At 34.0% G+C, this 23646-nt stretch overlaps 2 protein-coding genes and 1 non-coding gene across 5 annotated transcripts; 1 reads left to right on the plus strand and 2 right to left on the minus strand.

Annotated features, from left to right (window-relative positions):
- Positions 1 to 1148: 1148 nt before the first annotated feature.
- On the minus strand, positions 1149 to 6428 carry LOC103313971 (uncharacterized). Of its 3 annotated transcripts, none has more exons than XM_064357199.1 (9): positions 5812 to 6428; positions 5458 to 5766; positions 5317 to 5415; positions 4587 to 5266; positions 4397 to 4537; positions 4163 to 4349; positions 3918 to 4126; positions 1867 to 1949; positions 1149 to 1814 (listed from the first exon to the last, which is right to left on the minus strand). In XM_064357199.1, exons 4-9 carry the CDS (start codon positions 4602 to 4604, stop codon positions 1253 to 1255), a joined length of 1200 nt encoding a protein of 399 aa, XP_064213269.1. In that variant the 5' UTR covers positions 4605 to 5266; positions 5317 to 5415; positions 5458 to 5766; positions 5812 to 6428; the 3' UTR covers positions 1149 to 1252. The 3 variants fall into 3 exon arrangements, with proteins under 3 accessions (XP_064213269.1, XP_008196836.1, XP_008196835.1); XM_008198614.3 differs by having other exon boundaries at positions 3918 to 4114; positions 5812 to 6220; XM_008198613.3 differs by having other exon boundaries at positions 5317 to 5766.
- Positions 6429 to 6645: 217 nt separating this feature from the next.
- Positions 6646 to 18231, plus strand: mAcon1 (Mitochondrial aconitase 1). Its single transcript, XM_969767.5, has 6 exons — positions 6646 to 6797; positions 6854 to 7065; positions 7174 to 7401; positions 11087 to 12175; positions 14951 to 15483; positions 17588 to 18231. Exons 2-6 carry the CDS (start codon positions 7033 to 7035, stop codon positions 18075 to 18077), a joined length of 2373 nt encoding a protein of 790 aa, XP_974860.1. The 5' UTR covers positions 6646 to 6797; positions 6854 to 7032; the 3' UTR covers positions 18078 to 18231.
- A 2005-nt stretch (positions 18232 to 20236) lies between these two features.
- Positions 20237 to 21398, minus strand: LOC103313970 (uncharacterized). Its single transcript, XR_010334512.1, has 4 exons — positions 21242 to 21398; positions 20884 to 21191; positions 20602 to 20832; positions 20237 to 20545 (listed from the first exon to the last, which is right to left on the minus strand). It is a non-coding gene; the product is annotated as an uncharacterized LOC103313970 (transcript).
- Between the last annotated feature and the right edge of the window lie 2248 nt (positions 21399 to 23646).

The raw sequence follows: 23646 nt of genomic DNA on the forward strand, positions 1-23646 counted from the left end.
AAAGGCCCTATTAGAAGGCTTGATTTCCTACAAAAATTAAGAAAATTGCAGGATATAAAAGGGATGAAAAGAAAATAAAGTTTTCAAAATAGGGAAATTTTATAGAATCTTTAAAAATTCATTAAGGTCTCAAGGGGTGTTTGTCTGAACATGAATTTTTTACAGTCCAAGGCGCAATCGGAGGGCTTAATCTCTTGCAAAAATAAAGAAAATTGCGGGATATAAAAGGGGTGAAAAAAAATAACGCTTGCAAAATAGGAAAATCTTAAAGAATCTTAAAAAATTCATAAGGTCCCAAAGGGTGTTTGTTCAAACATGATTTTTTCACAGTCGAAGGCCCTATCGAAGGGCTTAATCTCCTGCAAAAATAAAGAAAATTGCAGGATTTAAAGGGTGTGAAAAAAATCGGTTTGCAGTGCTTCAATATAAGAATAAAAAATTCAGAAATTAAATGCAGTCAAGTTTTAATTTTTAATAGAAACACATTACAATGGTCAAAAGATGATTTAGAGTCCGCAAAATGACAAATCGTCAACGGTGGTAGAAGTGCGCAGAGACGAAAACTCGTCACGGACGAGTCCAATCTTTAAATTAGGGGTGTTGGTAGAAAACAGTGGCGTGGCGTGGCCTTACATCTGTAGGGAATTCGTCTTAAAATTTAACATTTCAATATTACCAGTTATAATAAAAATACCAGTAGAAACATTTTTTGCAATAAACGCGTTTTTACTCATTACTCATTGAGTATTTTTATTTATTCGACGTCTCTGCTTTGTATTTCTAGGAGATCAACGTGTATTAGCATTAGATATGATTTTTACTATTTCATCTTGCTATTATTGAATAGAGGAAATAGTAACTACTACAAATTATAAATCTCAAACCCTTCTTGATCATGGAATAGTTTTTTGCTACGCCACTGCTCAATCTCCCCACTCGATGAAGTACGCATTGGCTCCGCCTATCGTGGTCGTTTACGGAGTTTCCGAGCTCTAATGACATTACGTTTGAATTGACCAATCAAATTCGTCTATTTTGGTCACGTGATCAGTTAATTGCCGATTAAATTAATGCTGCTTCTTATAGAATGTTAAGGACCAGTTTATTGGTCCTTAACATTTGTCCTCGAATCAGCAAAACCACAAAAATGAAATGGTCAAAGCCGCACGGTTTATTACGAATCTAATAAATACAATAAAAGCCACAATAAAAATGTAATAAAAGCGCCAGTCTTGTCCCAAAGGAATGCCAATTAATTCTGCAAGACAGCATCAGCCTTTTTCCGAATATCTTTTGATTCGTCTTCCGACTTGTTGATCAAACTCAGAATGAACTCCTCTGACTCGCTTTTTGAAGTGCTGGGCCGCTCCTTATCATCCAAAAACGCAAACAGCACACTATCTTCTTCATACTTGGAGTAACTCGCGTGAGTTTGAGTATATGGCAACGAAGACGTACGAGTGAGAATCGGTTCGGGAGAAATCTCAAAATTTTTAATAATGGAAGTGACAATAGGGCTCTCGTCCATGCTGGGCAACTTGACGTATTTATCAATTGGCACTTCGTTGATGATTGTATCGTTGGAGCTGTCGTTCTCTGGAGGTGGTTCAGTCTTTGGGGGGTGTTTACGTTTGCGTGATTGTTTTTTGGGAAAGTTTAAGTCGTTTTGGGAAGCCCACTCTGATATTTTCCTCTCGTAAGTGTCGGTTTCCTCGTCGGTGGGTTTTTCAAACGATTCGCAAAAGTCCCAAGTCAGTCTCATCCACCAGTAACGGTAATTGTCGTCAAATCGTTCGAAATTGCGGTTGTCGGCCCTGGAAAAATGCGTGTCACAGTGTGGACACGCCGCAAGTTTGAGTAACTCACTCGTAGAAGTCGTTTAATTTGCCGACACAGCCGGGGTTGGCCCAGTTCAACATGTTCCATTGCAATTTTTGATCGGGATGTGTCTGAAAATTGGAATGGATTTGAATAAATTTGAATAATTTCGTGAGTGTAGGGCTGTTCCCAGCCGTCTACATTTAAAGAGCAACAAAAACGTTGCAATTAAATAAAGATACCTACAAAAAATTCGTAGAAATTGAGCATTAAATACTTAAAAATCAAATACCAATTTGTTGGTACTACGATTAATAATAAAAAAGTGTGAAAAATAAGGTCATAGAAAACAAAATTTTGGAATAGAAGGTTTTAGCTTGTTTCGCAACTCTAATTGATATTTTTTTGTTGGTAACATTTTAAGCCTTCTTTTTAATATCTGAATCCCACATTACAAACACTATTTTAAAACACGCTTCCCATCGCAACGTGTTTTAAATTAAAATGTTCTAACAAAAAAAAGTTGATATGCAACTCGCATACGCTCGTTGCATAACGACAATCCTCGAATTTTAAGCTTGTGTTTTCGCACTCGTATTATTAATAACTATTATATATCATGAAAACCCAAAAAATCGCCTCATTAAGTACTGTCTTTTATCCAGAAATATCGCTCAAGTTAAATGGAAAATCTCTCTTATTAGGCGAAATTTACGCTAGCTATAGGCTTGATACGAGTGACTTAGCTAATTTTTAAATTATGTAGATCATCAATTTTTTAGAATTTCGTTAAAAGAAGACAAAAAAAACACTTAAGTCAAAATTATTTATTACGAGTACTTGGTTTATTTACAGTAATTTAGCTGGTTTTTGTGCCAGAAATCAGTGGCATATTTACAAAATTTACAATTACTAGACTATAGACCAGGGCGGCATTTTGATTAAAAAATAACTATTAAATGGACAGATTGCATTTTTTTAAATCATTTGATCAGATTTTTAGCTTTCGACGTATTTTTTTACTTTTTAAGTTCTCAATTGTTTGGTTAATAACTTTTAATAAGTAACGTTAATTCATATTATGGAAAATTCACGATAAGTAAAAAAGCATGAGTAGTACACAATACAGAAAAATGTTTAAAAATCCGTTTTTTGAAAATAATCTAAAAAAATCACCATCTTCAGTCAAAATTATTTGACACTTGGCTCATTTCCTTATTTAGAATACAAATTTAGCTCTTTTTTGAACAAGACATTTACAAAAAATACAAAACTTCACCGAAAACAGAATAATTGAAAAAAAACCCTTACAATTAGCATCTAAAATAATTTGGCTCATATCAAATAATTTAGCGCGTTATTTAAACAAAAAAGCATAAATTACCACATTACATCGACGGTGACGTTATCTTACACTTTTGGGCTTTTAACAGGGGCGGATCCGGAAATTAATTTTGGGGGAAGACCTTTTAAATTTTTTAAAGAAATTTAAGAAAAATTGAAGCCCCAAATTATCAAAAAAAAAAGTTACAATGCAAATTTTTAATTTTTTTTAAATAAAACACGCTTTATTTTGGGCATTTTTAGGTGTACATGGTAGTTAATCATAATGTTTTTTACTAGTAGATTTTGCTAAGTTTTTGAAATAATTGTATCTCAACAACAAAAAAACACTATATCTAGAAATATAAAAAACTACAACACAAAATACAACCAAGAATGTTTACCTACAGTTCGTTCGATTAGAATTAAATTGGCGTATAATGTACAGTCACAATCAAATTAATGACACCCTAATCTTTTCGATATGATACGGTTAATGTGTACGTTTGGCTAATTCATTAACTAACTGGATATTGTGTAAACTAGCTGAACAGTGTCATTCTTTTTAATCGTGACTGTATGAAATGCCCTGTAAGATTAAATAGTAAAAATTGCTGGACGTAAAAAAGAATTTCTAAACAAAAAATACAACTTCTTTGTTTTACATTTCGAGAATCTTCCTACAATATTTTACTAAGTAATTAATAATGTATTTATTTATTTATTAATAAATGTGCATTATTACGTAAACTCCAAGGATTGAGTGATTAACTTACGTAAAAACTCCGAGTTGTGAGCCCCACATTGAACGTCCCATTCAGTCTTTTAATAATTCGTTTGAGCGCGAGTTGGTCCAAATCCTCCACAATGACGGAAAAAAAGTCACAATCGAGTAGCCCCTCGCATAGTTTCAAGCAGTCATGTGTTACAAGTAAAGCTATTTTGTTATTGCTCTCGTAAGTATCATCAGCGTCTACAACCACCTCTTCAGGATTATTGTAACAAAACCAAAACTCCTTACTTTTTGAAGTTATTTGAACGACGTCAAAACCGGCGTGGTTTACCAGGTGGTAATGCCAGTAACAACTCGATTCTCTACTACAAATAACCAAAATAAGGGCCGGACTTTGCACAATAGCTCTGAGAAACGCCCCAATCTGTAAACTGAAATTCATCCCGCGCTGTTGGTTCAAAACCGCCCCCTTGACCTACAAGCGCACCAATCAGCCCCAAGTGGGACCACACCCGCCCTCACCCCTTTCCGGTAGTTGTGGTAGAGAAACTCAATTGTCATTATATGGTAGTTTTTTAAAAGTCTGCAAACTTCAAGCGGGATTGCAACGACATTTTCGTCGCCTTTTTTGGACAAAATCCACGGCTTGTTGAGAGCGGAAGGCTAGAATGGAGCGGTTTGAGCCTCAAGTGCAAAAATCGTCAGTATTTACATTTTTAACGTAGAACATTTTTAAGACAAAATTTCAGTAAATCTCGACATGATGTAAAAAGTCATTCCGATAATGTACAACACTTTGAGACACAAAATCGAGACAAACATAGAAAAACTCGTTTTATCACTCTCATCATTTAAAAAATCGTACAATTCAAGCATTTTTTTCAAAAACAACTGACATAACCTCAACTCGGGTCGCGACAGCGAAAGTCCCTGACTGCGGCGCCAAGTTCAAAAATTTTTAAACTTGGCCTGGAGCGAGGTCACAACTTTTGTGATAATGGCGTGGATTTGGCGGGCGTACGTTCGTGAAATCTTCGAAAGGATTTCCGCAGCACGTGGCCCGAAATCGGCAATGAAGTTCATCACTAAAACAGGCTTCGAACTTTTGGATGATATCCAATTATCAATCCTGTTTTTCGAGGGTTCGTCTAAATATGTAACATACTGGAAGGAAGAACTGTCCTGAGATAATTTACTTGCCACCTCCTCCAAAAATTTCTCCCGATCTTCATCCTTATCCAAATACTCTTTCGAGAACTGAAAGTATTTTTTTGAGTTGTTGAATGACACGTTCGTGGGGGAAAATAGAAAACAGACGGCTTTTATGTGACTCTTGTGTTCGTTAAAGTACTCTTTGAAGCTTTTGGCTTCTTCGGTTTTCCCCGAAGATTGCTACAATTTCAAGTAAAGTACAAAAAATCGTAGCTGGGCTCATTAGCTACCCCAAAGTCATACAAAACGCTATTTCCTTGAGGACTTTTTATTACATCAGCAGTCTCGTCGTAATTACTGGTATTGTTAATCCAGTTCGAATAAATCGGCTGTAAAAAAAATAAACCCGGGCAAAACTTGCCGTTTTTTACCCAAGTCGTGGCCAAGTGGTACCCATCAGGGTTCAACAGCGGCAGAAAATGAAAATTGAATTTTTCCAAAATCTTGGTGGTTCCCCGAAGGTCCGCAAAAAACAGATGCATCATGTTAATCGCGGTGTACACACTAGTCCAGTCCTTGGCCTGTATCCCAGCCACTATGAGCACCATGGGCTTGGGATCTCCCTTTTTCGCCAGACTGACTTCATAAATCGGATTGGCGAAATATTCAGTCTCACCAATTGCATTGATCGAAAATAAAATATCACGACGAGTCACAAAATTGTTCAAGTATTCATCCAGCTTGAAAAATACGATAAAGAAATGAGCGTATTTTTAATTCCTTACTTCGCTCAGAGAGTAATATCGGTCTGGGGGTGATGTTGGAAGCTTTTTTGATTTTGTGTGGCGCGACTCCAGGTCTTTAAATAGGTAGACGTATTGTGGGTGCTTTTTTCCCAATTGTATTATAAGAATCGGGACTACAATTGCAAATACTGCCAGAAATACGATGATAAATGTGTAGAAACAACGTTCGGTAAAAAATCCCATTTTTGACAATGTCACTAAAGCACAACCCCTTGATTTTGCCTTCAAGCTTCTTTATTAAAAGTTTAAAAAAATGTAGAAGGCATCACATAAAAAAACATTTTCAAAAAATGTTACCAAGAGTTAGAGACCAATGTCCTGCCTACGGAGGACTACAACTTAGGAGACAAAAGGAGAGGTTTTCTGAACCCAAAAAAATAGTACGATGGAGTAAAACTGAGAGTGCTTCGAGCGTTAGACCGTTTCGGGGCCAAAAATCATAAAAAAAATTAAATCCAACCAATTCACTAGTTACTTGAAAAAAATCTCCTTTCGTCTCCTAACTTATAGTCCTCCGTAGTTAGAACGGACAAGTTTAAATCTAAGAAAACGCCACAGAAATCAATTAATAAAAAAACAATAAGTAACTGGAATGATTTAACGATTTTATGTTAACCTAGACCAAGAATTAAAAAACAGTTAAATAAAAAACGGGAGATATTGATGTAATTGCTGCAACCAGCAATACCGACGTGTCTGCCAACTAGCATAAAGCAACAAAAAAAATTATTTGGAATTTTTTTTTAAATAAAGCAAAAAACGTAACTACTGCATTTTGCGTTAATATGAAAGTTCGAAAAGCCACAAACTTGCAGAGGAATATATTTTGGGCCAAAAGACTGATTTTTGACACGACTGTCATTTAGTGTTATGCCAAAAGTGGATGTCATTAAAAAAATTCATCGTAAATTTTCAGAAGTACTTCCTGTTGAAACGTGAACCTGGCCCTCGGTATCACACACGAGGTAAGTATTTCGCAAAATTATCAAACCCGATCAATAACAAACAACCGGATTTTTAGCAAAAGTCGCGATAGGGGGACTATTTGAAAACAAGTTATTAATGGAATAAAATTAGTGAATGCGTGCGCACGGAGCCGGCCAGCTGAGAACAGATCAAATTTAGGGTACATACGTAAGAGTGTACTTCACAATTACCAGCCAACACCATTTCTAACTGCTTTGGGGCCCTTTTGCAACCATGGCGCACTGTATGCGAGTTTTGCATCGCCAGGTGAGTAAGCCGCCCCAGGGGAGTCACGTGCCGGTAGCACAAGGCTCTTGTGCCCCCAAGTCCGCAAAAATAAGTAAAGTTGCGCTATTTTTTGGTTTTTTTTTTCAGGGTGGCAAGGCCAGCAGTGCTTTGCTGACCGAAATCCAAATAAGATGTTTCCACGTTTCGCCACTGGCAGCGGCCGCCTCCAAAGTGGCTATGAGCAAATTCGACAAGGACGGACTTCCCTATGATAAGCTAATCAAAAATCTAGAAATTGTCAAAAAGAGGCTCAACCGCCCCTTGACTCTTTCGGAAAAAGTGCTCTACTCCCATCTGGACGACCCCCAAAATCAGGTAATTTAGCAACAATCTAGCGCTTTATTTGGCCAAAAGACAGCTCTCGTAAATTCGGGAGGAAATGCAAGGTTTTGGTGCAGTTGTTACGTAACCGGGTGGTCAAAAGTGAGGTTAGGTGAGGATGACTTTTTGACCTTGGGGAGGTGATAACAATAATTTATTGTTATTATCACGATAAGGGGCTTTGTGCCACTCAGAAAGCGTATTGTTTTATGGAAAAAATCATGTTTGGAGAGGATTCGAGATGCCACACAATTTTATTTATCTTATTTTTATTTATAACTCGTATTTTTGCCCCAAGAATACAAACAGCTGAATTTTTATTCTCAGCTATAAATAATTCACATAAATTAGACGAATCTAGACCTAGTGTTTTTATCTGGGTGTATTTACGTCTTGTTTTCCAAAAATTCAAATATTGTAAATAGGTAAAGAATAATTAGCATGATTAGTAGAGATTGTCTCTGGAGGAAAAAACCGTCCTAAAGTTACGCTTATGTAACACCACGAAAACATAACTGTTCGATGTTCTCGTGATAAGGAGAGTGCGATTGGTTGATTTTTTTTCAGTGGAATTTTTCTGATCAAGGTTTAAATTTATATAAAACACATCTAATCTGTTTGTCGTGTGGATTTGGATTCTATCTAATAAGTTTCTATCTAATAAATTTTTATTCCGCAATATGAAAATATGTGTTTTCCGATTTGTATTATTTTTAGATATTGAAGCCACGAGCTTAACGTTTCGTATTTACATGGTTATTTTTAGCAGATAGCATAAAAATACGACAACTTGTTGCACTTTCGGTGCAAAATACCAAATGTTGAATTGTGTTTATCAATTCGAGTTGCGATAAAGGCGATCGAAGTACGCTAAAAATTATAAATAAATACATAAATTGAAACTTTGAGTGGCTAACAAACTACCTCACATTAGTAACTAGTCTTGTATTTGTTTGTAATAATATTTTCTAAAAAATATTAGGTAGGTATCTTTATAATTACAAAAACATGTTTCGTTGGTGTATTTTTACAACAAAGGGACAACTTTTTTCCGTGGATTTTTTATAACATAGTAACTTTCTTCTAAAATAATGCACGGTTTGTTTTTACTTACTTTGGTGTTTTTTTTAACAAATTGTGCAAGAAAAAGATCGTTTTCTATAACCAAAATTACCTAAAATATCACTTGCTACAAAACATTTTAATTTACGAGTGGCTTCCGATGAAAAAAACTGACATGATAACAAAGCCTCACATCCTGATTAGAATTTTTTTATAAATATATAAGGAAAGCAGCAATGATTGAAAATTGTGTTTATTTTTGTCTGCAGGGTGAGTGTACTTAGTGTATATTTTTACCATATTTCAAAAACTAAGTGTTTGCTGTTAAATACTTTTTTCTGTGCTTGTGAATTTTTTAGAATTTGTCTACAGTTCTTTAAATATCTATAATTAATTAATTAGGTAATATTTAGTATCTCTAACAAATATTTATATAAATTTGTAAACAATATAGTATAAAGAAATTTTTTTACAAGATTAAGACTAGTCACTAAATCAGGTTTCAAAGACTTTTGTCTGTTCATAAAATATGCCAGAAGTCTTCAAAGTAGAGCGAAATTGAAAAACTTTTAAAATAATACTTTTAAATTACTTTAAAAATAAAAAAATCAGCGAACTTATTTTTCAGTCTTTTAACAAAAATTTTAAACCTTATATTCAATGTAATTTAATTACCTTATTTTTTACAATACAGACTTTTAGATGGAATTTTTGTCTGAGGTCTGTTTCTTGGTATTCAAAATATAATTCTTTATACTACCCCTATTTTTCTTTATTTTAAAAGTTTGCAATTAATAATCAAAAAATCAATCACCTATTTAATATCATGTTCGTTTATGAGCTGAGCCGCTTGAATTTAATGAAATAATTTAAGACTAATTCGACGGCTTTTTTAGTTTTTTTTTTGAGTTAAGTTACTTAAAATTGCCTGAAATCACGTAAGTTCATAAATAAAAAATGAGTAGTTTGTCTTATACAGGGGCGAAGAAGAAAAAGTGTGTGATCAACTTTTGAATGCTGATAAGGATAAGAGACATTCGGACTTTCATTTTGTTGGAAGATATATATTTTCAGAATTCTACGAAAGTGTTAAATTTTACAACGACTTGCTCCATTTTTTTTCAGTTTTTTTTCTTGTCTTTATTAAACTGGAACGAAAAAAATCACCAAGTTTAGTCGAAAATGACCAAAAATTTACCTTTTCTTAAGTTTATTCAGTTAAACCTCAATTATTGCACAAAATTTCTTAAAAAATAAGCCAATAATTCACAGAATTAGGTCAAAAATGACATTATTATTGCAAGTTCAGAGGATTTATTCACGTTTTTAGACCAAAAATCATGATTTTCTTCTCATGTTTTATTAAACTGGAACAAAAAATCACCAAATTTGGTCAAAAATGACAAGAAATTTGCCTTTTCTAATCGTTTATTCAGTAACAACTCAATTATTGCGCAAAATTTCTTAAACGTAAGCCAACAATAAATCACAAAATTTTGTCAAAAGTGACTTTTTTGTGAAGTTTTAAACACTTTTTTAGACCAAAAATCAAGTTTTTCTACCTGTTTTTAATAAACTAGAAGGAAAAAAATCACCAAATTCGGTCGAAAATGACCAAAAATTTACCTTTTCTAAGTGTTCATTCAGCAAAAATTTAATTATTGCGCAAAATTTCTTGAAAAGTAAATCAATAAATCACAGAATTATGTCAAAAACGACATTATTTTTCCAAGTTCTGGGGATTTATACCCAGAAGTCAAGTTTTTTTCCCGTGTTTTTATTAAACTAGACCAAAAAAACTACCAAATTTGGTCGAAAATGACCAAAAATTTATATTTTCTAAGCATTTATTTTGCAAAAGCTTAATTATTGTGCAAAATATCATAATAAATAAGCCAATAATTTACTGAATTATGTCAAAAATGACATTATTTTTGCAAGTTCTGAGAACCTAACCCGTTGTTTGACCAAAAATTAAGTTTTTTTCTGTGTTTTTATTAAACTAGAACGCAAAAATTACCAAATTTGGTCGAAAATTACCAAAAATTTATCTTTTCTAAGTGTTTATTCAGCAAAAACTCAATTTTTTGAAAAGTAAGCAACTAAATTACAGAATTATGTCAAAGACTTTTCTACGATTCTTGATTTTTGAGTAATAATTTTTTGAATAATACATGTTTTTGTCAAAAAAATCAAATTATTTCAAAAACTAAGCAAAAGTGTCCAATACAAGTTTCGATTAAAATCATCAGTATTAAAAGCTAGGTTGAAAAATGCAATAAAATTTAAGGCGTTCTATTTGAAAAAAGATAACTTTGGTGTTTTTTTATTATTGGGACACCTGTATGCTAGTTTCTTGTGTTTTGCTTCGACAAAATATCGCAAAAATGATGTAAATTTGTTTAGTAAATCGCCTGAAGTTGACTGAAATTGCTCCAAATTTAATGAATAGTTATGAAACTAATAAATAATAGTAAAATAAAAATTGAAAAAAACTGATTTGTTTGAGCGACTTCTTCGAAGTTGGCCTTGATTTATTACCAAAACCTCACTTTTTAAATGTTTGTACACAGTTTTCTCTAGATTATTTTAATTATTTGTCTTGATTTTTGTTCAGGATGTCCAACGTGGCACGTCTTATTTGCGCTTACGCCCGGACCGTGTGGCTATGCAAGACGCCACCGCCCAGATGGCCATGTTACAATTTATTTCCAGCGGTTTGAAACGTGTCGCTGTCCCATCAACCATTCACTGCGACCACTTGATCGAAGCCCAAGTGGGCGGCGAAAAGGACTTGGCCCGCGCTAAAGACCTCAACCAGGAGGTTTACAGTTTCCTAAGCAGCGCCGGTAACAAATACGGCGTCGGTTTCTGGAAACCGGGCTCCGGAATCATCCACCAAATCATCCTCGAAAATTATGCCTTCCCTGGCCTTCTCATGATCGGCACCGACTCGCACACCCCCAATGGGGGCGGTCTGGGCGGCCTGTGCATCGGTGTCGGCGGCGCCGACGCCGTGGACGTCATGGCCAACATCCCCTGGGAGCTGAAATGTCCCAACGTGATCGGTGTCAAACTCACCGGGAAATTGGGCGGTTGGACGTCCCCCAAGGACATCATCCTGAAAGTGGCCGATATTTTGACCGTTAAAGGGGGCACTGGCGCTATCGTTGAGTACTTCGGGCCTGGGGTTGATTCCATTTCGTGCACCGGGATGGCAACCATTTGCAACATGGGGGCTGAAATTGGGGCCACAACTTCCATTTTCCCGTACAATAGTCGCATGAGCGACTACTTGAAGGCCACCAAGCGAGGGGAGATCGCCGGAGAGGCTGATAAAGTTAAAAGTGCGCTTTTGAACCGTGATGAAGACTGCACGTACGATCAAGTGATTGAGATTAATCTTGATACGCTTGAACCGCATGTTAATGGGCCGTTTACGCCCGATTTGGCGAATCCGATCAGTAAGTTGGGAGAAGCGGCGAAGAAAAATGGGTGGCCGGTTGATATCAAAGTCGGGTTGATTGGGTCGTGTACTAATAGCTCGTACGAGGATATGGGCAGGTGTGCGAGTATCGTCAAAGAGGCGATGAATCATGGGTTGAAATCGAAGATTCCGTTCAATGTCACGCCGGGATCGGAGCAGATCAGGGCGACGATTGAAAGGGATGGAATTGCCAAGACTTTGAGGGATTTCGGAGGCACGGTAAGTGGGCGAAATAAACTTATGCAACATGTTTTTTTTTGGATTTTTTTCTTAGAAATTTCGGGCAAAATTTAGAACATTTTATTTAACTTGCTCTGTTGTCTGTCTGTCTGTTTCATGTTTAACGGGCCAAATTTGAGAGGGTTTCTGTTGTCTAAATGAACTAAAATTTTACATACTTACGTAATCTGCCTGACGATGCAATTTTTACAGTTAATTACCCTCTAAAGGTTATTATCTTATGAATGCGGTGTCAATGACATTTGTAATGGGCAAAAATGAGCTTCTCGTACAAAAATTTGAATGAAAATAAAAGATATTCGGTGAGGTATATTATAAAGTTTGCCTATCAGTTTTCTTTAATTTATTTGAAATCAACTCTAAGTTGGGGAAAGTTATAAATTGTTCTCAAAATAAAGGTATAAATTTCTTAAAACGTAAGCCAACAATAAATCAAAAAATTTTGTCGAAAGTGACTTTTTTGTGAAGTTTTAAACACTTTTTTAGACCGAAAATCAAGTTTTTCTACCTGTTTTTATTAAACTAGAAGGAAAAAAATTTCCAAATTCGGTCGAAAATGACCAAAAATTTACCTTTTCTAAGTGTTCATTCAGCAAAAATTTTATTATTGCGCAAAATTTCTTGAAAAGTAAATCAATAAATGACAGAATTATGTCAAAAACGACATTATTTTTCCAAGTTCTGGGGATTTATACTCAGAAGTTAAGTTTTTTTCCGTGTTTATATTAAACTTGACCAAAAAAACTACCAAATTTGATCTAAATTCTAAATGAATACGTAATTTTTTTGCTAAAAGTTGAGAATATGATATAAAACCAACAAACTTTTACACTTATTTGCACTTTTTCGATTCTGTAAAGTGATTTTTTTAATATGGATTAAACAAATCAATTTTATTTACCTACTTTTCGGTAAAATAATTTGCCTAAAAAACATCGGGACATATTATGTTGTCCATTCGGTCATTTCTCCCACGGTGTTTTTTTATACAGGATGAGTCAGTAATGGGTTATTTCTGATTTTTTGTCCAGTTATACATTTCTGTAATTGTTAGAAATTTCAAAATAAAGTCTTTACTGCATTGTTCTGAGAATTGTCAACTTTGTCTTAATAGTGCTAGTATTATGATTCATTAAAAAAATAAAAACTAATTTTGACCTAATATTATAGAACGATTTTTTTTTGGCTTAGAAGTTTCAGTCTACAGCACATTTTGTTTAACATAGATTCTTCTCTTAAACATAAATAAGTTAGGATAAAAAACACAAAAACTAGTTTATTAATTGATTAGATATCGCAAAATGAAAATGTTATTGTGTTATTTCGGTGATTTCGTAAATTTTTTTTTTGTCAAAATTTCGGAAACATTGTTGGAGAGAAAGATTTTTTATGAGTTTTAGGTTAAATAAAGTGTATCGTTTTTTTCGAATTAAATTTTATTTTCGGCTAGTTTTGGCCCAAGAACCTGGTTTTTTATATTTCTTATTTTTTTTTAATAATGTGTATTCGGAAAATCAGATTATTATTTTACATTACATGTGCAACATATGCTATGCAGTAACTCTTTTAGAATTCAAAAATTTCTAATTGTTAATATTTAACAAGGTAACAATATATTTTTTTTTAATAAATATTAGATCTGGGTCTGTTTGCTTGAGCTTCATTATCAATAAAGAGGTCGCTATAATTATGCTTTATAAAACGTTTGAAAAATAAAAATCGACATTACAAATATGTTTATGTTTTTTTTTTACTTTTTTTGAATGCATTTTACTACTCAAGCATGGGAAATGGGGACCTTTTCGTGAAATATAAAATAAAAACAATTCCTTTTGCAAAAAACGGACAGAAAAGAAAAAAAAAGTTTAAAAAAAATCCAATTTTCTAGGACTGTGAAGGTGGTTAAAAAAATAGTATAAACACGTTGGTCTGTAAGCATTTTACTTTATCACGGACGGGACATAATTCTGTCAACTTTTACTTTCGAAATGGCTTATTTTTTAATAAAAAGATTATAATAGTTAAAGTGTGATATTAATTAAACATCCATAAAGCACCATAAATTTGTGCCACCAACTTTTTCAAAATTATTATAAATAACGATTACGGACGGGACACAAATGCGCATAGTAAAAATTGAGTCTAAAATAAGTTAAAAAAACTGTGGATACTTTTAAAAGAACAAAAATATGTTAGAGGTGCCATCTATTTACTCATAATAGAAATGAATAAATTTTTGAATAAAGTGTATGACAATAATGAAAAATAGTGAGATTACCTACGGATGGGACATAAAAAATAGTAACGATTTTAACAAAAATAAGAAACACAATACTCAAAAGAAGCAAAGATTTGACTTTTTATTAAAAAATTTTGGAACGATATTAACAGATTTTTCATAAAAGTGTCTGATAAAATGTTCCGTCTAAATTTTGATGGTGGTCTGTTTTGAACTTTGCCTATAGCCCAAAAATTGTCGATTTTTATTGAAATCTATTTGACTCGACTTGATTACGATCGTCCTTGCGTTTGCCAAATTCTGGCCCAATCATCTGCCATTGAATCGCGTGCGTAAGTTACGCAACGCTCAATGAACAACGACAAGGAACTCCTTAATTTTTTATCTCCCTTTTAAAAAATGTATTGCTCAACAAGAAAGATAACACCGTCTGTTGATAAAAATGCATCCGACTTGACCCGTTTAAAGTCTACAGATCAGCCGGCCGGAATTTAACAAAATTCCTTTGTACCCAGGTATTGGCCAACGCTTGTGGCCCGTGCATCGGGCAATGGGACCGCAAAGACGTGAAAAAGGGCGAAAAGAACACCATTGTAACCTCATACAATCGTAACTTCACCGGTCGTAACGACGCCAATCCGGCGACACATTCTTTCGTCACATCACCGGAGCTGGTCACAGCTCTAAGTATTGCGGGCCGATTGGACTTCGACCCCACTAAAGATGAACTGACCGGAAAAGACGGCAAGAAATTCAAATTGAGTTCGCCCTTCGGGGACGAACTCCCTACCAAAGGTTTCGACCCCGGTCAAGACACCTACGAAGCCCCCGTGGCTGACGGAAGCACCGTCAAGGTTGACGTCAGCCCCACGTCACAGCGGTTGCAACTGTTGGAACCTTTCGACAAGTGGAACGGGAAGGATTTGGAGGATTTGGTCGTTTTGATCAAAGTCAAGGGGAAATGCACGACTGATCACATTTCGGCAGCTGGGCCGTGGCTGAAGTACAGAGGGCATCTCGATAATATTTCCAACAACATGTTTATTGGGTAAGAGTTTCTTACATAACGAGTGTGGAAAGTGACTGATATCGTGCGAGTGAGAACGAGCAAGCGATAGACACTTTCCATCGAGTTTTATACTCTATTTTTCCCACCACCCCAAGTACACTATTTTTCTACAACTTTTATCAAACCGTTTATTTTTAATAAATAAATACATAATTATTTTTTATAACAAACTCGTTTGTTATTTGTATACAGGGTGTTCCAGCGAGTATGTAAAGTCCGTTATTCAGAATTGGAAAAGTGATAATTTTATTTTCCTAAGCTGTAGATACTATCCCTCTCCCTCACCTAATATTATTTTCAAATTTACTGAGTGTTTTTGAAATGAGCTATAATGTACAAACTTATGGTTTTTTATGTAGTTTTTAAAATTAAGGATTTTGACTTAAATTTTTATTGGTTGATTTTGCTTGGTTTTTGAAGTATTTTATTTTTTTAACGAAAACACGCTCATTTTAAAAATCCATTACTCAAAAACTAAGACTTCCAGAAAAGTAGAATGTTCAAACTTTTTTTAGCTCACTTCGACCAAGAGAATAAAAAATTTAAGAGGTTTGTTAAAAGTTAAATAACTTAAAAATTTTAAATGGAACACCCATTTTTTATTTTTGCATCTAAAAGAACTTTAAATTTTCTATCTAAAAACAATAACAGTTAAGTATCTCTTGCTGATTACTTAAAAGATATTTAACTTTAAACATTAAAAAAAATCATTAAAAATTATTAATTTTTGTTTCAGTGGTCGAAAAGTGAAATTTTCAGCTAATAATAACTTTAACTTTAACTTTTGGTCACTTTTTAAAGTGAAATTAAAATTTTAATATTTATGGTGAATTTTTAAATCACCGTATAAACTCCATAATGATTTAATTAAAATAAAATTTTAACACCAAATATCTTTTTAATTATTAACTTTAGGCATTTGAAGCATTATATTTTTAGATAGACAATTTAATAATCTTTAAGAAGCAAAAACAAAAAATAGGGCGTTCTACTTAACTTTTTCAAGTTTTCAACTTTTAACAAACTTCTTAAATTGTTTACGTTCCTCATTGCAATTCTCTAATCAATTGATTCAGGATTTAAGTCTGAACTCTCCTCTTTGAAAAGATATTTTTTTGTTCAAAAAATTAAAATATTTCAGAAAATAAGCAAAGTCAACCAATTATGTCAAAATCATTAGTTTTAAAAGCTACATCTAAAAATATAAATATATGTGAGGGGTTTTTTCTGAGTTTTATGGTAAAAGGTACAGTGTTTCAACTATTTTTTTAATTCTTTAAATGAAGATTTCTAATTTTGTTTTTGTATTTGTGGTGGCGGCATCTATCAGCAGTTTTCTGAAATGGTCCCGTCTTTGTGCTCGTATTCAAGTTAACAGATTTAGGGGGGAGTTGAGACAATGTAACTTTTTACTGTTACCGGCGTAACACATGCATACCTTATTTTAATCTATACTTAAAAAAATATCAAACTAATAAAATTAAAAAAAAATTGTTAGCCTTCGAAATGTTGTCATTATTTCTCGTTAGCTCTTTGCCGCTTGAACTTTGCCTAAAAAATAAGTAAAATTTAATGATTGTTAAAATAACTGTGACAGATCGCCAATAAAAAAAGCTAACAAAGTTCGACTTTTCCAGAAATTCAAAATTAAATTTTTGTATTTATATTTTTTTACTTTTTAATAAAAATAAACGTGTATGTTATTACATTACTGAATTTTGAAAAAAATGCTCTTTCAAGAATTATTAAATTTGACGCTTTGTGTCATTTAAAAAAATCAAGTTAGCTTTGTATTTTTAGAATTATTTTTGGTAGAAAATTGAAAAAACTCAGATCATAGAATTTAAACACATTTAACTGTTTTCCAAATTTCAAGGTGCTGTGTTAAGCCGTTCTGAAAATATTTAGCAGTATTCATATTTTTACCGACCCTGTATAACAATCATATTTGTTAGGGAAATAATGACATTTGTTCGAAATTGCCAACTTATTTAGGTGGAAATAGACACTTTCGTAGGGGATTGTGGGAAAATAGAGGAACAGGCGCGCTTTTTGAAAAAATCTCTACTGTTTTTTCCTTTAGCGCGACAAATGCGGAAAACGGCGAAATGAACAAGATCAAGAACCAGCTGACGGGCGAGTGGGGCGCAGTCCCCGACGTTGCGCGCCACTACAAGGCCAACAAAATAGGGTGGGTGGCCATCGGCGACGATAATTACGGGGAGGGAAGTTCGCGGGAGCATGCCGCCTTGGAGCCCCGACATCTCGGCGGTCGGGCCATTATTGTTAAATCTTTCGCGCGTATCCACGAAACCAATCTCAAAAAACAGGGGCTCTTGCCTTTGACGTTCTCAAATCCCAGCGATTACGATAAGATTCAACCTACCGATAAAATTAGTCTTAAAGGTCTCGCGAGTTTAACTCCAGGGAAGCCCGTTGAGTGTGAGATTAAACATGCCGATGGAAAGGTCGAGAAAATTTTACTTAATCATTCGCTTAATGAGCTACAAATTGGGTGGTTTAAGGCCGGAAGCGCGCTCAACAGGATGAAGGAGTTGGCGGCGTCGGCGTAAATTGATTCATGATTTTCTTGTGGTTTAGAAAGCACTTGAGGTACTTTTGTATTATCCGATTGTAGAGTCATTGATCAATTGTGCTGTACATAGTTTTTATTCCTTTTTCAAATTTTTTTGTGCAAGTATATTTAATAAAACATTTGACAATAAACGAGTTTGTGTTTCAATGGCCTTTTCTGGTTTTCCAAGCAAATCTCTCCTTTTTTTCGCAGTTTTTCGACTGAATAATTACTTAATTAGTCAAAAATAAGCAGTATTGCATGAAAAAAACTATCAGGTAAAATACCATAATTTCGGATAGGTTCATATTTTCGGACATTGTATTTCTACCTAACTACCGCAGTTGTATTGAGAATTCTTTCACTTTTTTAAATTACTTCATTAAACTCCTAATTTTCAAAATTTTTATTTAACAAAAAAATTCATAACTCAAAAACTAAACGTCGTAGAGCAATGCGGTTTATTCCATTGAATTCAGCGGTTCATTTTCTGTATTATACCAACTTTCAACAAGTTCTAACATTTTAAACTTTTTTGCAAAAAATTAAGATAGGCATTTCCGATAGTGGAAAATTTTATTCAACAAAAAAAATTCATAACTCAAAAACTAAAAGTCGTAGAGCAATGCGGTTTGTTCTATTGAATTCAGCGGTTCGTTTTCTGTATTATACCAAGTTTTCACAAGGTTTAAAATTTTAAATTTTTTTGCTCAATTTCCTGAGTAATACACTTACCTTCAAAGAGGTGAAAAAAAATTTTTTTTAAACAAACTCTAGCAAATTTTTATGGACTTCTATATGTCTTAACAACCCACTAAAGTTGTTAAAAGTCCACAAAAAGTCCATATGTTCGATTTTTTGATGTTTGATTTTTTCAATTTTCGTCGCAATTTTTGTCGGTTTTGGGTACCCGGAATATTTCTCGAGCAATAGCTCCGGAACTATTAAAGATAACCCCATGAAGTGTACTATCGTTGGAAAGCTCTTTGATTTATCTATTTTTTTCAAAAAAGATTATTGTTCTCTGACTAATAGTTTTCGAGCAAATTGCTGATAAATGCAAAAATTGGTAAAATTTTAAAAAATTCATAACTAAAAAACTATTGGGAATTTGGCACTTTTCTCGATGCCAATCGATTCCCCGTATCATTTTGCATGGGTGTGGATCAAAACAGTTTTACTTTTTAAAATAGTTTTGCCGTAAATGAGAAAATAAAAAAAATTAAAAAAAAGTTAACACCCATTCTTACAAATTTGGATTGCGACGGTCATTTTACGTTAGAAACACTCAATCATAAGGAAATAGCTCTAAGGAAATGACAGATAATAATGTAAGTTTAGTTGAAACATGGCCACCAGGCCTCAGGTACTGACCGTCTTTTGCAGATATTTTAACACAAACTTTTTAAATAAATCTTTAAACAAACCATGGGTGGTCCACGAGTAATAATGAGCCTTAAAAAAATTTTGAAGTAACCAACAAAACATTTTATTTAATCAATCTTATTAAAAAAATATTTGGTAAAATGCGACGTTGGCTTTGTTATAGTTTTGAAACAGCTAATACATTTGCGAGATGTGCACTTGCGTATTGTTGGTTGTATAGCATTTCAAGTTGATTTTATGCAGTGGAATTATTTGAAGACCGAAAAATTACAAAGGAAAATCCTGTTTCAAGAATTTAAACTAATATCGTCATTTGATTGAAAATTGAGGGTTTTACAAAATACTTTATTTCTCAAAATGTGCCATTTTGTTAGTGATTATCTAAAGAATATACCTAATAATAATACAGTTAAATTAAAGCATGAGTTATTTTATTCATTTTTAATAATTGTTCAGGTTTTGTACAATAAAAAAAAAACTTTAATGATCATAAAAAAACAAAACTTGGAAGCAACTGTTTAAAAACCAATTATCCGTAAAAGGGGGTGAGGCATAGTAGTACGAATTACAAACACACAGGAATATAGGAAATACAATGACCGGAGCCCCAATAATATCTTTAAACTCGTTTAAACCCCGCCCATTTCACTGCTATTTGTTTCTTGAAGAACGTGGTCCGGCTTGGATTGGTCGAGACTTTAATTTTTTTGTCTGTTGTTTTGTTTCCAGTTCTTATTGGCTGGTGGATATCGGGTTTGTCAGGCCACTGAATCTTATAATCATGAACATTTTATTTCAAATTAAAATATGTTTATTTCAACAATTACGAGTAATTAAAAAATGAGAAACAAAAATTGCTAAAACTTGAAGAAATGCATTGCACAAGCACAAGCGTCACCAAGGTCACACTTATCATATTCGAAATTGCGGAATTACAATCATCACTTTTACAAAAATGACACTCAGATTTTTGACCACCAATAAAATCGACAGCCCCTTCCATATAAGTGCAAATATCTGTGTTAAAAACTTTCGCAGGGACGCAGCTTTTCAAAGCTCGCTCTTTCGGGGAATCACTTTCTGAAAAAAACCCAAATATTTATCATTTTTTTAACTATAAAGTCAACAAATAGTACCATGAGTGAATGTCAAGGTTATACACCCGAGAACCGAGTCGTCCTTTGCAGCCGCTACTTCGCTATCAAACAGTTCCAAAAGATCAGATTGCGAACTCCTTTCAATCAGACTTTTATTTCCATCGACCTTAAACGTGCTACAATCCATTTTGAGAAAATCCGGCCTTTTATTAAAGGTACAATCAGCCAAGGGCCCCGCACATGCATAGCACGATGCGACATCAGCGGACCCTAAAATATTTTCTCGCATTTTGAGAAATACAGCCAATCAAAGGGCCAAACCTCGGGACACGAAAAAACACAAAGCACAAAAAAACACCAATCGAGACATTTCACAGCTCACTTTCACTACTAATAATCACCTTCACACATTTAACACAAGAAGATAAGTTATCTCGAGTGGATTTCTATGTTTCAAGAACGGGGAAATTGACAAAAATGACTAATTTCACAAGAAATTTATTTGCTCGTTTTGGGCCGCATCTTGTTTAACCTTTGGGCGGGGGCCCGCCTTTGCCTCCCGGCCCCCCTGGACCTCCGCCTCCGTACGCTAGGCCCCAGATATCTGGGGGCAAGCCATTGGCAACAACCTGAAATCGATAACACAGTCGATAAAAAAACACAGAATGGAAAATTTTACCAAAAACGTGGCAAACACCAGGAAAGTGACGATTAGAAATGGGCTTCTCATCGCGATTTTTGCTAATTTGTTCCGCGGTTTGTATTTATATGCAGCAAATTTAATGGGTTTGCAATTAAGGCTTGATGATTGTAATTATGCGAGGAAATGTGAGGCAGTTCCGGTGATTTTTCGGTTAAATTAGTGGGTTTGAGGCAGTGGCGGCGGCGAATGAAGTAAATAAATTATAGTATATTAAAAAATAAGTTTCATGAGGCCAGTCTTAAAGCACGAATTTAGTTTCAAAAACGAGTGGCGTTGAAAGGGTGAGTGCTTTAAGAGCCGTCCGGAGTGGAATCTCTTATGGGAGTTCCAATGTAAATGACTACCGCTGTACCTCAAAAACTATCAAACATATTTTCATGAACTGGTATCATGTAAAAGAGATTTTTTTTTCTGTTTATCGGCCACTTTAGATATGCGATAGGTTACCTACAAACTCTAATAAAGGTAGAGAAAGTTTGACTAAAGTTAAGGATTTCTAGAAAACGCATTTTAAGAGGTTTTTCGAATTTTTTAAATGGCCAATAAATTTATTCTTGTTGTTTAACCCGATAGTTTCAAGTCCGATGAAAAAATGTTTGTAAATAACACCTCCACAGAGGTAGCCTTATTTGCAATCGAAAATCGAGTGAGCAAGAGATAATTTACAACTCCCCCATAAAAAGTAACCGCAAACAATTAGACCCGGACTTCAAACATAATTTATGATCACCCCTGACAATGCAAACAGATGTCTAATACATGGCTAGATTTATAAGAGAAAATTTCAGATATTTTAAAATTTCTTTGGGATAAACATTCTTTTGAATAAATGAGAATTGTGATTTCATTAAAAATACAAGGTACCTAAATAAATGTTTTGCTTTTATTTCTGGTACGAAAGACGAAAGTTTATTGATAAGAATGCATTTGAAATAATATTGGTCGGTCATTAATTACTCCGGTGACAAATAAATATTTAAATATTTAGGGAACGGAGTAACAAACCAGGTATATAATCCAGCCATTTCCCTGTAAACACGTCTTTGTCACCTCTTTTCTGGGAAAATGATCATTTGTCTCGAATTTGAGTCACTGGCAGCCCTTGGGTTCAAAACTTAGGCCGCGCAATTAGAAAAGTACATCGCTTCCATGATACCGCGACTTAATTACGTAGAAAATTATATTATTTTAAGCTGAGAATTGATCTATTTTGTATTTTTTTTCAAAAATGGTGTCACTTTGATCTATTTAGTTTTATTGCAAGACTGTAAATAAGGGGCTTCAAAAAGGTCGGCTACTGGTAACTGATCCCTTTGTTGGCAAATTATACCATCTTCTAATAAATCACGCGTCTGGTTTGCGTCTAAATAAAAAAGACCGATTATTTCACCAACCAAGTAAAAATTTATAATTCTGATACCAGCGTTCGATGGGCTAGCATGTGGTCAAAAAAATTTGTAGTTAAATTAACAGTTAGTGTCCAAAAAGTCACCAAACTGCTACGACTTTATTTATTAACAAAAACATTTAAGGCCCGTCCGAAGCAAGCTCGACCTTCAGAATTTTACGACACTGGTTCAACTGTCAAGTTGGAATCGGCAGCAATCTTAAAAGACATCTATTACGAGCGCATAATTTACAACACCCTAACCGCTGGTACCCCAGCCTCTTCATTCATTCAGAATTTCAGAATTTTACGTAGGCGACTGACTTGCCGCATTTTCAACTCTCAAACGTAATTTTTTGAGTTTGTAACCAATCGTGTATTAGCAATATTGGCAATATTATCTTGTAGTTCTATTATTTATAATAGGTACTCATTGCAATTTTAATTTACTTTAAAACTAAACTAACAACATTCTAAAACTAATTAAAAAATATAGACAGAAGAAAAATAAAACTCAGAAACTCGAAATGTCTTAGAGAAATCTACGGAACAATGTTTCGAAGGCAAATGATTTTCACTCACTTGTACCTGCATTTATATACCAATGGCCTGAAAAGGGTTGTTGGGTGTATTTGCTTGACCCATATAACAGACCAAACCAATATTAATTTCCCAAAAATAGGAGTTTAGGAAGTTTACCAAAATCAGCTCTTTACTGAAAACTTGATAAAATGCTCTAAAAACGTAAAAGTAACAAAATTTCCAATTTTTCTCACTCATCATAAAACATGGTAAATTTAACTAAATAGATCAAAGTGACGTCATATTTGAAAAGAAATACAAAATGCATCAATTCTCAGCTTAAAATAATATAATTTTCCACGTAATTAGGTTGCGGTATCACGGAAGCGATGTACTTTTCTAATTACGCGGCAAAAAAAAATGTTATTCGGTTCCGTCAAATAATTTGACATCGCACTTGATGTTGAGTGCT

This window comes from Tribolium castaneum, chromosome 6 (genome assembly GCF_031307605.1).
Source record: "Tribolium castaneum strain GA2 chromosome 6, icTriCast1.1, whole genome shotgun sequence".
Classification (NCBI taxonomy): domain Eukaryota; kingdom Metazoa; phylum Arthropoda; class Insecta; order Coleoptera; family Tenebrionidae; genus Tribolium; species Tribolium castaneum.

Excerpts from the sequence above, each read along its gene's own strand:
- LOC103313971 (XM_064357199.1), bottom strand. Across the intron at positions 1,950-3,917 it reads TCACAACTCGGAGTTTTTAC|ACACATCCCGATCAAAAATT; the intron begins GTAAGTTAATCA and ends TCCAATTTTCAG. Across the intron at positions 1,815-1,866 it reads AAATTAAACGACTTCTACGA|GGCCGACAACCGCAATTTCG; the intron begins GTGAGTTACTCA and ends GCATTTTTCCAG.
- mAcon1 (XM_969767.5), top strand. The coding sequence starts at position 7,033 with ATGGCGCACTGTATGCGAGTTTTGCATCGCCAG. Across the intron at positions 7,402-11,086 it reads TGGACGACCCCCAAAATCAG|GATGTCCAACGTGGCACGTC; the intron begins GTAATTTAGCAA and ends ATTTTTGTTCAG. Across the intron at positions 15,484-17,587 it reads TCCAACAACATGTTTATTGG|CGCGACAAATGCGGAAAACG; the intron begins GTAAGAGTTTCT and ends TTTTTCCTTTAG.